Below are 15,198 nucleotides of genomic sequence, written 5' to 3' on the forward strand. Positions count from 1 at the left end.
CTCCAAGAAGCTGCAGAGATTGAAGAAGTTGGAAATGATGATGAGAATGATGTCACAGACCGAAGTTTGGCTGCATACAGAGAATGTCTGAGAAAGGCTACTGCTCAAAAGCACTGTTAGTGCCTCAATGAGTATTTTATGAACAATAGTGCGAAGTGAGAATGTGGTGAAAAATTTATGGCATTAAAGAGTCGACTATGTAGTTGTCTAAGAAAAACAATTTTTATTCATCTCAATTTATTCGCAATTTTTTCTACACTGGCTTTCCACAGCAGTCACTAGGCATTCAAGAAGGCTCATCTTTGCCTTCGACCGCTGCTCCTCCCTCCCTTTCCGGCTTTCTCTAAATTCTTGAAGGAGACATTGAATTGGCGTGCAATCCACCCTTTTTCTTTTTTTATGGGGTTGGCTTAACGCTTCTTCAGCTGCAGCTGGGTCTTCATTTCGGCAGGTTCTTCTGAGCCAGAATATGCAGCAGCCGCACCTTCTGGTCTGGCAGGTTCTGCATCCTGAGACGCACTTACTGGTGGACGATCATTAGGCCTGCTTGCATCGTGGCTGTCCCTGAAATGAATGTAACCTCACACACATGAAATATTTACATTTCATGCACAATAACTTTACCTGTTCTTTTCAATCACCCTTCCTGGGGTAATCAATACTGTCGGGATGATGTGACGTTCTTTTTCCAGAACATCACTCAGTTCTCTAGAAATAAAAAAATATTAGTAGTATGGTGATGAATAGCTGAATATAACCTGTACTCACTCTTCAAATTCGCAAGACACCCTTCCACTTCCTGAAGAGTTATTTTTTGATTTGGTGTGTTTGTACGCCCGCTTGAGACTTTTCTATTTGTTCTGTACTTGCAGTGGGCTACACGGAGATTCAAACTCTCTAGAAATCATTTCGGCGAGTGTTTGCCACAGGGCCTTTTTCTTGCTGAAAGAAATACATGCAAAAATACAATGATCACAAACAGAAAGACTTGACATGTGTTAGAAACAACATGTGTAGGTTAGACATGTGGTGCATTTCACAATTACTCCAAATAACACTTACCGAAAGCCACCCTTTTTGCCGACAAGATCTTTAAGCTCCTTATATTTGTTAATTAAAAATCTTGTTTTTTGCCCGCTCCACAGCTTGGCTCTGGAGGATGTTCACTAGCTTGGCTGGGTGCCACAAGTGGAACGTCTGACAAACGTTCACTAGCAAAGTCATGGTCATCATCACAGTTTTGTTGCTGTGGCCCATTGTTCTCGAAAATTAATGTGATTACTGTTCCATCTATAAAGAAAACGTAGTGAGAGTCATGCTTCAGGAAGGCTTTGTTGCTGATTGAAAGGTTGCATGATGCCATTTCATTTGACAAAATCGTATATCTTGTAGGAAATAATGAAACCACAGATGTGCATGAAAGACAAAATATCAAAGGAACGTTATATTTTGCACCTTTAAATACTTGTATTACTGCGTACTAAATTTGGGGTAAGTGAATTGCTTGGGACTTGCGAGCATTATTTTGTTGGAAAAAAAAAAATGTGGTCATGGAGTAACCTTGTTTTTTTTTCTTACATGCTGAACCGCCATTTAATATACACAACATTGTGAAGATTGCGAATATATTGAGATAAAAAATACTGAGGACCTAACAAAGAGCCACAACGTGAAGAATGGAACGGCTTGAAAGGCTCCGCAAAAGACGACGGAAGGCAACGTCAAAACTGTTGACCGCGTACACGTGCTTGCGAGATATTTCAGGGTTAACTTGCTTACCCTGAAATCTCTCTAACGTGGCCATTAAAACTTCTCAACATGCCCGTAGTAACATTATGCACAGGCAATAAAACGTACACAACACGTCGCAGTTCACGTTTTTAAAGCCTTGTGAAACGGCCTTGTGTTAGCGAATGCTGTCCACACGAGTGCCTGCAAAGTGATTGTGGTGCCAAAATATGCGAATGCACATTACACGCCCGTCCGAGTACCAAGCAGCGCACTGGCATCCAGCCTAATTTGGTGTAGAAACGTTCACATATTTATTGAACTCTATTATCACAGGCGCTATGAATAATAATCAGGCAGCAGACTAAACAGGTGTATGCCTACCTGGTGCACTGCAGGCAAAACCGTCGCCCTGTGGAATTCGGCTTCCGTCTTCACTAAGGATAGGTGTCAGGAGTGTTTCCACGCCGTCTACGTTTGTTCTCACCGCCATCATTGATGCCAGAGCTGCTGCTGCTGCTGCAATCGTCTGCTTGCGCTGCACCACGCCGGCACTGTACCGGCACCCCCACGACCAGAGGTGCAATAAAACGCGGGATAAAACGTGAACCAAGGCTGCACCTCTCTCGCACTTTTTGAAATGAACGGCGGTGTGCAGAGGGCGCTAGGCTGCACCACTGAATCGAACGGTAGGGTGCAGCACTTCGTGAACTGGTTCTCGTGGTGCAGGTGAATCGAACGGACCTATAGCTTAATGTAATGTTTGTGGCACAACTCTGACAAGGAAAGAAAAGGAGGAGACAGGACAGAGCACCAGTCTAGCAATTAGTTTTTATTAAAAATCCTTTCTTCACATATACATCTTTGGCCATGTGACATTTTCAGTGCATTGATGAATTGTGTCAGTGCATTGACTGACGCAATTATCCCCTTCCATGATTATGGTCTTTGCTTCGATGATTTTGCAAGTACACTTATCTCAGTGCCGGCTGATTATGATACATCTTGAATACAGGGGTGAACAACCACAGTCATTGCAATGTGTGGACAGGTGTACCCATCTCTGTATCGAGCTACGTTTGTTTTGTGCTCGCTTAATCGATCATTGATACAACAGCCCGTTTGGCCGATGTATGTTTTGCCACATGTCAGTAGCAACATTTACACGACGCTTACGACGCAGTCCACAAAAGGATTGCGGTCTTCTTACTGGCATTCTGCTGGCTTCTTACAGGCTGGGTCAGTAAGCTTACAGAGGTGGCTTAGCTTAACTGGTGCTGAAAAACGCCGCCTTTACAACAACCTGTCCTGCTACTTTCTTCAACCGGTGCGAGACCTTGTGTATATACGGGATCACTGCCACCTTCTCCTTTCTTCTATATATAGAGGCTGATTCACCTTTGGGGTGGCAAACTTTCGTGTGCACCTTGCCCACGACAGAGACGAGCACCTGCGTAGGGTATTCTGCCGAACCCAGCCTTGCTGCTTGTTCATGCAGGCTGGTTTCCACTGAGTGAATACAAAATTTCTGGATGGCATTTGTGAAGCAGAGGTTGACAATACCACACTTAACCAACTTTAAATGGGATGAATTGTGCATCAAAAATGACTTGCTGGCTCGGGGGTGTTAGGCCCAGCAAGCATGTTTTTCTTGCTAAAGGTTAGTCGAAGATCAAGAAACTGCAAAGCATTGTCTACCACTGATTCATGGGTTAAAACGAGTGGGGCGATGCAATTCCGGAAGATTTCTTAAAATCTCTGCTTCCTGGTCATTGTTGCCTAGGGCTTTGTCACAGATGATTATGTAGTTGTCGACAAATCTAAAAATTATCACATTTGTGCCCTGGAGGTTGTTACTTAAACATTTGTCCTTCTCAGCTAAAAACAGGTCACTTTGTACTAGTGCCAAGCAGGAGCTGATACATACACCATGTTTCTGAATAAACACTTTGTCATTCCATTGTGTGTGGGTTGAATGTGGATAAAATGTGAGTAGCTCAATAAAGCTTGCTACGGTCAAGCCCGATGTGTTTTGAAATGCAATTGCTCCAAAGTATCTATGCATTCCTTAACACATGTACACAATTGATTGTGTGGAAGTGAATAATAAAGGTTTTTAATATCAATTGACCATGCATTCAGGCTCTTGTTGAGTGCAGCTACATCGTCCAGAGTTCTTCAGCAAGTAGGGATCTTCTATGGGAAGGAGCCCTAACTTGTCTTGCAGGAACTTCGCAATGTGTTTCTGCCATGTCCCATTCTCCGATTTTCAAACTCAAGAGGACAGTTCTGACAAGAGGACAGTTCTGCTTGTGCATTTTGATGATGGATTTGTGGGGTTTAACCTCCCAAAACCACCATATGATTATGAGAGACGCCGTAGTGGACTCCAGAAATTTTGACCACCTGGGGTTCTTCAACGTTTAACGTGCACCCAAATCTGAGCACACGGGCCTACAACACCTCCATTGGAAATGCAGCCGCCGCAGCCAGGATATGAACCCGCGACCTGCGGGTCAGCAGCCGAGTACCTTAGTCACTAGACCACTGCGGCGGGGCTGCTTGTGCATTTTAGCGCTGAACATCACCCTCAAGCCAATGTTCTCGCTGCCATGTACATCTTTCTCCAAGCAAGAAAGGCCCATCGTGATGCATAATTTTTTTGCTTTAGCTTTAAGTTTGGGTAGTGAGACATCCTTACTTTCTTTTAGAACAGACGTGACTGTTTCAAGGGCTTTTGAGTCGTATTGCAGCTGCGGCAAGACAACAAAACCACCTTTTTCATCAGCAGGTAGTAATCGTGCAGATTGTGTGCAAAGAACATTAACAACTTGCCTTACTGGGTGTCTAAGCAATGATAGAATGCTACGTGACACGACATCGGCAGATAGTCCTACACATCATTTATGTTCACTATCCGGAGGTTTTCTGGAGACTTCTCTTGCCATGGCGAGAAGCTCTAGCGCCGTTTTCCCTGGTGGTAAGATGAACTTTGGTCCAAGGCCTAGAAATCGCATCGCTATTCCTGGTAGGTCGACATCTCCAATGACGCGCACGCTGCTTGCTGGTGCAGCTCGTTTCTTTGGCATTCCTGCTCGTAAACCCCCCAGCAATCGTTGCCAATGGAATTCGGTGCTACAGCTTGCAACGCTGTCGAGTTCTCTTAGCCCCTTGCTTGCTTGGGGTCCTGGCAAGGCGCTCCGAACGTATACTGACAGGAGGCTTGCATAGAAACAGGCTTGCTAGCGCCATTCCAACCCGAGTATTTTGCAAAATCATCTGAGCCTGTGTCCAGCTGGTGGTTCGAGACCGCCGAACAACAGCCTCGCTTCCTGGGGTAAAACTTTGGTCCGGATGCAAAAAGTCAGTGTACAGCAATGGCACCTGGCGTTGACGATGCATGAAACTATGACAGTCGGATTATAGAAGACAACATTAAAAGAGCCCTTTTAACTAGAAATGTATCTGTGCCGTTTCTCGGGCGAGTTAGAAATTCATAGATTAGTATAATATTTGTGGCGAAACTCCGACAAGGAAAGAAAAGGAGGAGACAGGATAGGGCGCCAGTCTAGCAACCAGTTTTTTTTTATTTAAAATCCGCTCTTCATATAGGGTATACATCTTTGGCCACATGACATTTTCAGTGCATTGACGAATTCAAGAACAGCATTTCTTTCTCCGATTATTATCACAGTAACGACAGTGAGCTGATACAATTATCCCCTTCTATGATAATAGTCTTTGCTTCGATGATTTCGTGAGTACACTTATCTCTGTGCCCGCTGATTATGATACATGTTGAATGGATGAGTGAACAACCACAGTCGTTGCAATGTGTAGACACAAATGCCTTCCTGAAATCTTGTATTCACAGTGAAAACCAGCCTGCATGAACAAGCAGCAAGGCTGGGTTCGGCAGGATACCCTACGCAGGTGCTCGTCTCTTGTGGCGGGCAAGGTGCACACGAAAGTTCACCACCCGAAAGGTGAATCAGCCTCTACATCTAGAAGAAAGGAGAAGGTGGCGGCAATCTCGTATATACACAAGGTCTCAGACCGGGCTGAAGAAAGTAGCAGGACAGGTTGGCGTGAAGGTTTTTTTTTTTCGGCACCAGTTAAGCTAAGCCACTTACCGACCTAGCCTCTAGAAAGCCAGCAGAATGCCAGAAAGAACACCACCATCATTTCGTGGCATGCATCGTAAGCGTAATGTACATCTTGCTACTTACATGTGGCAAAAAATACATCGGCCAAACGGCCGTTGTATCAATGATCGATTACGCGAGCACAAAGCGTAGCTCGATACAGAGACGGGCACCTGTACACACATTGCAATGACTGTGGTTGTTTACCCATGTATTCAATATGTGTCATAATCTGCCAAAACAAATATAAGTGTACTCACGAAGTACTGCTGACTGGGCGAGTTGTGCATGATAAAATATTGCTTTAGTGCAGCTCACTTTTAGCATGAAGGAAAGATACTATGAAGTCAAAAACAGGAAAAAACAGACGACAGTGTGAGCGCTCACATGGTCTGTTTTTTTCAGCCGACGGGGTATTTTGTAAGCGTTCTGTTACGTGACAGAGGGATGGAATGAGTTAGAGCAAACAGCCAATAGGCGTGCTGAAGGAATTGAGAAATGCTTTCCACACAGTATGAGAATTGCAGTATCGGAAGAGCATTATTGACAGGCATTGTTCATCAAAGCTTGGGATTGAAGAGCAGAACGACTGATTTGTGTTAGCATCTTGAGTAGACGCCAAGTGGCGTCACAATTGGAGTTGTTTGGCAGCAATTTTGCTTAAATATGGGCATGGGATTAGCATAAGCCATGCACAGAAAAGCCAAATTCGGTTTTTCAGATGCGAGTGCTTACTTTTTGATCCTATTGAAGTCGTCCAGAAACTGTTTTGCATCTACTATATAGATAAAAGGCCTCTGCCCATTCAGTGGCTATTTACACGTCTCGACATATCTCGTTGCAGTATGTTTTAGGATATCCCACATTTTCGTGCTTGCACAGTCGAACCCGTATATAAGAGACACCAGTGCACCGACAGTAAAATATGGGTTAATAAGAAAATGAATACGAGGTGCCCCGCTTTGTAAGATGCATCTCATAAAAAAGAGAACTACTGCCTCAAGCCTCCTCGAATGTGATGACACGTTTATTATTACTATAATGCCTTCTTTGCCGCCAGTGCAGCCTCCTTCTGCAGTGCCTCGTTCGCACGCATTTTCTTCAGGCCCTTCTTGTTGTGCCTCTTGGCAAACCGCATGTTCCGCACAAACTTGGCGTCCACCTGCATGAGACACAGAGGCGAGTACCAACACAAGTCGCGAGAAAGTTGTGATTCAGGACGCTTTTGTTCCAACAATCCAAGCTGTTCCAGATCACCCCAAAGAGCTCTGCCCCACGAAACAGCAGATTCCTTTTACTGCAAAGGATACACCAGCACTACAATGAGAACAGAACAGGCAATATGCAGCACGCATGGTGCGGAGAAGTAGGTGCATTCTGGAAGAAATGTGCATTTAAAATGCAGATAAATTTATTAACAGCTGCAGTTTAGTCTTCGCAAATTTACACCTTTCCAGTGGTTTGCTCAAGGCTATGGCAGGGCGGAGCTTTCGCACCCTGCAAGGGTCGTCTATTTAAATTATTTTCTCGTGTATACCCTGCCCCTCATCCCTGCATTTAACTAGCACCTCCAACTGCAAACCGGGGGGGGGGGAACATCCACTGGCGGCCTTCCTTGCATTATTGGTATAGCATGACGTGAAACGAATTGAAATTCTTGTATAACTCGCACGCCGAGCACAACTTCAAACTTTCTGCATACTTTTTGTGCTTGTTATTCAAGAGAAAATATATTCACTTGGTGTGTGGCCAGATACTTCTGAGTTAGGGAGAGCCCCATCAACGTGCTTGCAGGGAACAATGGATGGGTCGTAATTCAGACCTCACTGAATTTCGTAGTCTATTCACAAAATGTCACAACAACGAATCTCTATGAACTTGTTTATGCGACCCGTCGATTTTGTTGTCACTGCACTTGGCTGTATTCAGGGTAATGTTTGTATGGATTCTACTGCAACTATCCTTGATCAGCCATTAATCTTTTCTACGATCTATAAATTGAGTCAGTTCTTAAGTCTCCTCTCAAGATATCTTAAAATACTATTAAGCTGTTTGGCTATTAGAGAATGCCGATTGTCGCAATGTTGTTTTACAATGTCTGTTGGACTTCTGACAGCGAAAGTTTGGAGTTTTTAACAGTAATTTGTATCTTGGTGTCTGGTAATGCCGAAATTATATCGTAAATGCTACAATGCGCCATACAAATAATGCTACGGGTGTTAATTTAGAAGGATTTCGCATTCGTTCGAAACGCCCGCATAAATACAATAAGAAACTGAGCGTGTCCCCCTCGGACTGAAAAAAAAAAAAAGCCGTGGCGTAATCAGCCTAAACAGAGCGAGGGATGACAATAGTCCTTGAACAATACTCAAATGCCGACTGCAACTGTACACTAGGAACAGCACTTTCTAAAATGCCGTTCCAGCTCGTCACTAATGATCTGTCAGAGGTGCCCCTGCATGCAGGTTATCAAACAACACGAGCACTTTAAGTTTTTAAATTTGGTGTCTAGGGACCTTTAATCACTAAGATGCACTTTACAAAATGCCGTTCCATTCATCTAATAGGTTAGGTAGTAGGGTACCCACAGCACATCTAACCTTAATTTTAAGGCCTTTGGAAATTTTAATGCATCTAGAGTTCGTTGCCTTTACTGTGCATGGTGTTTGAGTCGGGAAGACCTTAGGTTACAACACTTTCAGGTGGTGTTTTCGAACTACTTTTTGTGTTAATGGTTAAATGCAACCCGATGTATGTTTCTGTATCTTTTAGCTAGTGTTCGCAGATGCCTTTGTAGGGGAAGTGTCTCTACTTGTCCTGTGGGTCCTGTTACTGCCGTTATAATCACATTCACCATCCGAGTAGAAGCTTCTTGTGTTTTAGCTATGATGGAGCGCATGTTGCACCTGTGCTTGTAGTGTGTTTTTGTTCGAGGGACAATTTGTTAGGTTGTTTTAGTGGATGAGCTATCACTTGTAATGAGGTACTGCAATTATCAGTGCGCTGCTCTGCACTGCCATGTACACGGTTTATTAAGCTATTTCATAGTGGCATTCACTCCAATATGCCTTTACTACGCATGTAAGCATGCTTGTTCGAAATTATAAAAACATGCAACAAGTAGAAACTGCCTGAAAGGGGGACACAAAAATGCAAAGAATGTTTGTGGCAGTCGCTCAGTTAAATCTTCACGATTGAAAACCCAGTAAAGTTTGCTTATGCAAACAACCCTCGTGGTTTTAAATCAAGGTCAGCCACTTGACATATGCAACAAGCTTGTCTGTAGCTTCAATGCTTTCACCCATGTCGATTAGGCAGGAAATCTTCTGTTGCCTTGAAACAGCAGAACTAGCAAAATAACCGTGCACCAAAAACACTGTCATGAGTAAGACGGCATATGGACGACCAAGTAGGCGGAGAAGCACACAGAACAGGCATGGAGGAGCACACGGCTCAACGCCTATGACAGCAGCTGCAATGGAAAACTACAGTTCAATGAGCTGGAATTGTCTGCATGGCTACGAGAGAAAAAAGTTCGGTTGATAGGCGCAGCGGGCATTCAGTTCTGGAGGCCCTACTGCCATATTAACGACACAACCGGGAGAAGGCTAAGTCAGCGCGACGAACAGTTTTGAATCGGAGCACCGATTGCAACAGTACTGTTTGCTAGATCCACAACAGAATCAACACAATGTAGGTTGGACTTAGTGATGCACACAGCCAAGTAAGTGTTCCATTTTGGTGACAACTCAACTGTGAGGCTAGAGTGGCCAGACTTGAGTGAAGGATTCTAGTGGGGTTTAAAGTGGACAGAGAATTGAGTTAATAGCTTATTTTTAAATATTCCTGTAGTTAGTTCATTCCATGTAAGATTTTCATTGTTCATTTGTTTAGAGTGTTAAGCTTTTTCTTGGTCTACCCTTGGTTGTTATTAATTCATGTATGCTGTGCCGCCTGGTGTCCTCTCAATTCATCGCCAATAGCACACACTATTGAGATCTGTGACAAACACTGCTGCTATATAACCACATTTTCACTCTGAGGCCACCAGTAGGAAGTCCTTTCATAGCTTTAGCGCTCCTTGCAATTGGCCTAGCTTGAATTGGGAGCTTGCATGAACGGCGGCAACGCTATGCACTTTGTGTAAGCAGCCATTTTTTTGTCAGAGGTGGAAAATTTTAGCAGCGCAGTCGTGTTTGCGAGCGTTGGCGTAGCTTCCAGGTGTCATCGAGCGCGACGCAAATTTAACTCCAAGAAGAGTTGTGCACGATGCTAGTCTAATCGGAAAACTACACCGCAACACTGTCCCAGGAAGACCTCGAGTGGTACAAAGAAGAGACATGAATTTGCTCTGAGTGGACCCATTCACGCTTTGCGTCAGCGACGTGCACTTGTTGCCGCGCGTCGACATCTTCTATATTCATTTCTCGTTCCGAGAACGAGATTATTATTCGGGAGCTGTTGAAGTCGAGAAAGGCAATCAACGGCCACAACTTTGTGACGAATGGCTGGTTGTGGGAGTCGTGAATGAAGAAATTCGCCGCCGATACCGTAATCGTCGTCACTCAAGTAAGAGGTGTGATCAAGTAATTTATCCCTCAATTTAGCCGTAAATTCTCAAGTTTGTTTCTGTTCAGGTTAAACTTCCAGTGTGTTAACAAGCCCCTGTCGACGTCTTGTTCATGGGCAAGAGTGATGGCGAGGTCCTTGACGCGCACTGCGCATGCATGGCTGGGAACAACGAAGCCTGCTCTCATCCCACTGCGCTGTTATTCTACCTGGAGTACGACGCGTGCACGAGACGAGCGCTCCTCAACTTAACACGTCTTACTTGAGGGACGACGACCACGGTGTTGGTGGCGACTTTCTTCACCCATGGCTACCGTACCTGGCCACTCTACACAAACTTGTGACCCTTGAGGGCCTTTTTGGGCTTCATCTGCTCCCGGGTTTTCAAACTAGACGGAACGAAAAATTCATGAATGTCGGAGCTGTCGACGTGCAGCCACAAGTACACGTCGTTTGCACAGTCGCCCGCAGGGAGCGTGAATGAGTCACTCGGAGCAAATTCTCGTTTCTTCGTACCGCTCGAGGTCATTCTGGCACAACGCTTCGGTGTAGTCTTGCGTGGAGGCCGATATCGTGCATGACACTTGGAGCTAAATTTGTGTCGCGATCGCACTCGATCACGCCTACAAGGTACGCCAACGCTTGCAAACACGACTGCGCTGCTGCACTCCCTGGCTGTCTCTGACAAAAAAATGACTGCCTACCCAGAGTTCATAGCACTGCCACCGTTCATGCAAGCTCCCTATACTATCCTGCCAACACAAAAGTGTGCCTTACCCCGCGCATGGAAGGCTTGTTTCCTTTCTTGGGCCTCTTGATACCATTCCTGTGATCCTTGCGATCTGAAACGGAGATGCATTGACAAACTACAGCACACTATCCCTCTGAACAATGCATTTCTGGCAAGTACAATAGCACTCGAACACAGAGGCCATGAATGCAGGGGCTCCATGCCTACACTAAAAACCGACAAATGTGGAATTCGTTGGGGAAATACTAGTAGTTTAACCAGCATTTATGTCATTAGTAACTGTTATCCATGCTGTCACTGCCTTGATCCACGGGCAGCTTGTTGGAACTCTGCTTTAAAACAGAGCAACAGCACTGTTTTAAATGTGTCACACGCGCACCGATGCAGTTAAAGGGACACTAAAGACAACTTAAGTTCACGATGATTGTTGAAATGGCAGTTCAGAAAACTCGTAGTGTTACTTTTGTGCCAAGAAAGAGCTTATTTTGAAATAAAATCGCGTTTTAGTGGCATGCATCGAGTTGATGCACTTCAAATTACACACCCCAATTGTAATGTCCGATGTCTCTGTTGCCGGACGCATTTCCTGGCTTTAATGCGCGGCCGCCGACACTACAGTAGCAGCAGAGGAAAGTAAAGCAGTGGGAGCCACAGCAGCAACAACAACCATTGAACAATTTTCAGCTGTAGCCTTTAAAATTGCATCGTGCTTGGTCCAACTGGGTGCTGCGAGATGGTACAACCTGTCCAATTTAGCCATGCGAAAATTGAATTTTCGAACCGCTCATGCCATTCCTAATAAAAACGTCCGGTGGTTCCTTCTATGAATCAAACAGAAGAGGTGGGTACGGCGCGCCTATGCCAAAGCGCTGTGTCGTCTGCTCAGCTGCACGCACGGCTGCACCAAGCAGGCACCTCCAGCGTAGGAGGTGCAGGAAAATCGCGAACCAGTGCTTCATCTTTTGAAACAAATGGCAGGGTCCAGAGGTAGTCAGTGCTGCACTGCTGAAATGAATGGCAGGGTGCAGCACCTCGTGAACTGGTTCACGTGGTGCAGGTGACTCGTACGGACCTTGTGTGTTCTAGTAACATTGAATTTTGCAAACTGCATCGCCGAGTGCTTATTGAATGCTGCAAAATACGCAGGGCTTTTCACAAGATATTACATTATCTTGTTTTCTTTTTACCCATTAGGTTGGTCATTGACGTCAGAAACAAGGTCGCATCGCTGACATCAGTCTCGCATTGAGAAGGGCATTCCTATTCCCGGTTACCTAAAGTACACGAACAGCTGCCGCTTTTGAACGCAAACAGATAGGGACCGACAGGACAGACACGGCACTTCTATAGTGCAAAAAGACTTATGCGACAGGTGTGTGCCCCGCTGTCTCTTGCGAGACTTTCTACCTCTCGCCTTTTTTTTTTTTTTTTCACCGGCTGTGTGACCACCCAATTCAAAGGGAACAGCCACCTATCATCATCATCAGATAGCGTTGCACAAATGCGATGCTGAGCATTTATCGAGGGCATCTGCGACGACTTTTTTCGAAAGATACGGTGGAGAGATGGCATTACGAACCAAAACAATTTAATGGACATTCACTAGCGGTAGCAGCTTACTCTGGTTGTGATTGGTGTGATTCTTGGTCTTCGCCATAGCGACGGCGCTTCTTCAGCACTGCACCTGTCAAGAGAACGTGCATTGATACGGCGTGTCAAGGCTGTGTGCACGTAAACGCATGTGGAGCCACGTAATACGTGAACGGCAAATGCGCGTTATATACCAAGCAGCTACGAACGAGATTGCTTCTTGTCTACCGAGCCGAACACAAAGGCATTTTCAATGTCGGCACATCATGACCCCTCAAGCACATTGAAGAGCGCGCCCGGGGAACGCCGAGATGTGTGCATCACTTTAGCACCCGTACCGATTCGCACGCTTCCAGGTAGAAGGGAAGCGACGAGGACACTTTTGAAGTGCATCATGCACGCCCGCAATCGGACAAAAACGAAGGCGGCTGCGCTTCGACACAGGTATATATTTTTAAGTAACAACACGTATTAAAGCAACACGCATGCTGCAGCAATCACTCCTTAAATCACCCACGACAAGCAAACGGAATCGGTGGATTAAAACTGATTTTAAAAGCGAGGTTACATACCTCTGGTCACACACTGCGGCGTACACAAGCGAAAAGGAGCGACAGCGGCGACACCACACCAGCTAGTCAGCGACCACGGCAACCTCACACGGCAACATTGACCACCAACTTGGTAATAAAATAAAATACTTTTATAGCTAATTTTAATGTTTTATGTTATAAAAACTGTTTTATTGCGTATTAATAGTTATTAAATTGCAGTATGCTTAATAATTTTATTGCTACTTTTGTGGTGACAACGAGACACGAAGGGTCAAAACCGCAAGTTTCGGTTTCTCTTCGCAGAGGCTGCACACTTGAAGTGTGTCAGCTTGGGCTGGTTGGTATGGCATGACGGTAGTTATAGCGCGAGAACAAAACGATGACACAGAGACAAGAAGGACACGAAAGACACAAGCGCTAACTTCCAACTGAGTTTATTGCGCAGAGCACGAAAATATATAGAGGAGACAGTAACCATGTGACAAAAAAAAACATATGGCACAAAGAGCAGAACATGAGTGAGAGAAAAACAAAAGCACAGAAAAACGGCAAAGAAAAATTTATAAGAAAACGAAACAGAAAAGTAAAGATAATATAACTACTTGCGCGCACCAAAACCTTCGAGGAACCTGAGTTCCTTCTCGGACAGAGCCACGGAGGGCTTGCTAATATACAAGGCACCTGTTCGCGGGCCATCTGCGCCGCCTCGACAATGACTCGGGTGCGCTCATCTCTGTGCTTGTAGAGCGTCGCTGTGTCCTTGAAAAGGGGCGCACAATTGCACTCAGTGCAGTGCAGAGCAAGAAAACCATCTTTCCCGTTTCTAACATTGTTAGCGTGTTCTCTCAGCCGATTGTTTAGACACCTTCCGGTCGTTCCGACATAACAAGCACCGCATGAAAGGGGGGTCCTGTAGACAACTTCCCGGGAGGCGCGGGGAGCGACATTACATTCCAGCACCGTTGCCACCTGACCGTTGCAGACATATCCCGGTATTCACAAACGATCCTCGACTTGACTTTCACCCTTCACTTGACAGAGTTGAGCACTGCGCCGCTGCTCGGCTGAAATTGACGCTGCACTGCTCGAGAATCGCACCACATTATCGCTAATATGCAGTGACTTGCCGTGCCTAGAAAGAGCGCTTCTATCGGCCTTCTCAAGTGAAGGCGAAGCGTTGAGTGAAGGGACGTTCTAGAAAACGGGGGATAGAGTTTCTCAGAAGTAACTTGCCTAGTCTCAAAAGTAATTTGCCTAGTCTTCGTACTTGCGGGTGACGAATCGTACTTGCGGCTTCGTTTATTGCTGTGTTTTGAAAAAAAAATCAACTTTTTTAAGCTTCCTGATCCAATTTGGAAAGGTAATTAAAAAAAAATAGGGTGGTGAAGCGCAATCGCTGAACATTTGCCGATTTTTGTTTCATGAGAAAACAGCTTCAAGCCACACGGAGCCAAAAGCAGGCCAGAAGAACGAAGTTTAGACACGGTGAAGTTTAGTGTGTGTACTACGGCTAGAGTGTACTAGAAGCTTCTGACTCTTTGAGTGGCGCGAGCAGCTGCCTGGGAGCGGCCGTTTCGGCGTGGAATGATGTGGTGGCGCTGGCGTCGACCAATCTTCCCGGGCGGATGAAGGGAGGAAAAAACCTTTATTGATGCTGGCTGTGCCAGATAGCCCTTATCCCCACCGGGCTGGTTGACATCTCTAGTCCGGGACGTCATTAGTCGAGGCCGCCACCCGAGCCCGCTGCACTAGAGTTCACTGTTCCTCTAGTGTGGAGCTATTGAGTAGGGTCGTCTCCCAGTCCTCTTTGGTGGGGTTGGGAAAGGGGGTTAATTTTGGGTTCATTTGGCAGGCCCAGACC

At 45.4% G+C, this 15,198-nt stretch overlaps 2 protein-coding genes across 5 annotated transcripts in view; one reads left to right on the forward strand and one right to left on the reverse strand.

Annotated features, from left to right (window-relative positions):
- LOC119185105 (EEF1A lysine methyltransferase 2) overlaps positions 1–3,858 on the forward strand; it is a 96,715-nt gene extending 92,857 nt beyond the window's left edge. For 2 of the 4 annotated variants that reach the window (XM_075872954.1, XM_075872957.1), the window contains one exon: positions 1,393–3,858. In XM_075872954.1, the coding sequence (XP_075729069.1) occupies positions 1,393–1,461 (69 nt within the window). In that variant the 3' untranslated portion in view covers positions 1,462–3,858. The remainder of the gene's footprint in view (positions 1–1,392) is intronic. The other 2 variants (XM_075872955.1, XM_075872956.1) reach the window with 2 other exon arrangements.
- Positions 3,859–6,879: 3,021 nt separating this feature from the next.
- On the reverse strand, positions 6,880–13,454 carry LOC119186032 (ribosomal protein L29). Its single transcript, XM_037434823.2, has 4 exons — positions 13,356–13,454; positions 12,814–12,877; positions 11,220–11,284; positions 6,880–7,035 (listed from the first exon to the last, which is right to left on the reverse strand). The coding sequence occupies exons 2-4, from the start codon at positions 12,848–12,850 to the stop codon at positions 6,910–6,912; spliced, it is 228 nt and encodes a 75-aa protein (XP_037290720.1). The 5' UTR covers positions 12,851–12,877; positions 13,356–13,454; the 3' UTR covers positions 6,880–6,909.
- Positions 13,455–15,198: the final 1,744 nt, after the last annotated feature.

Source organism: Rhipicephalus microplus, chromosome 9, assembly GCF_043290135.1.
Source record: "Rhipicephalus microplus isolate Deutch F79 chromosome 9, USDA_Rmic, whole genome shotgun sequence".
NCBI lineage: Eukaryota > Metazoa > Arthropoda > Arachnida > Ixodida > Ixodidae > Rhipicephalus > Rhipicephalus microplus.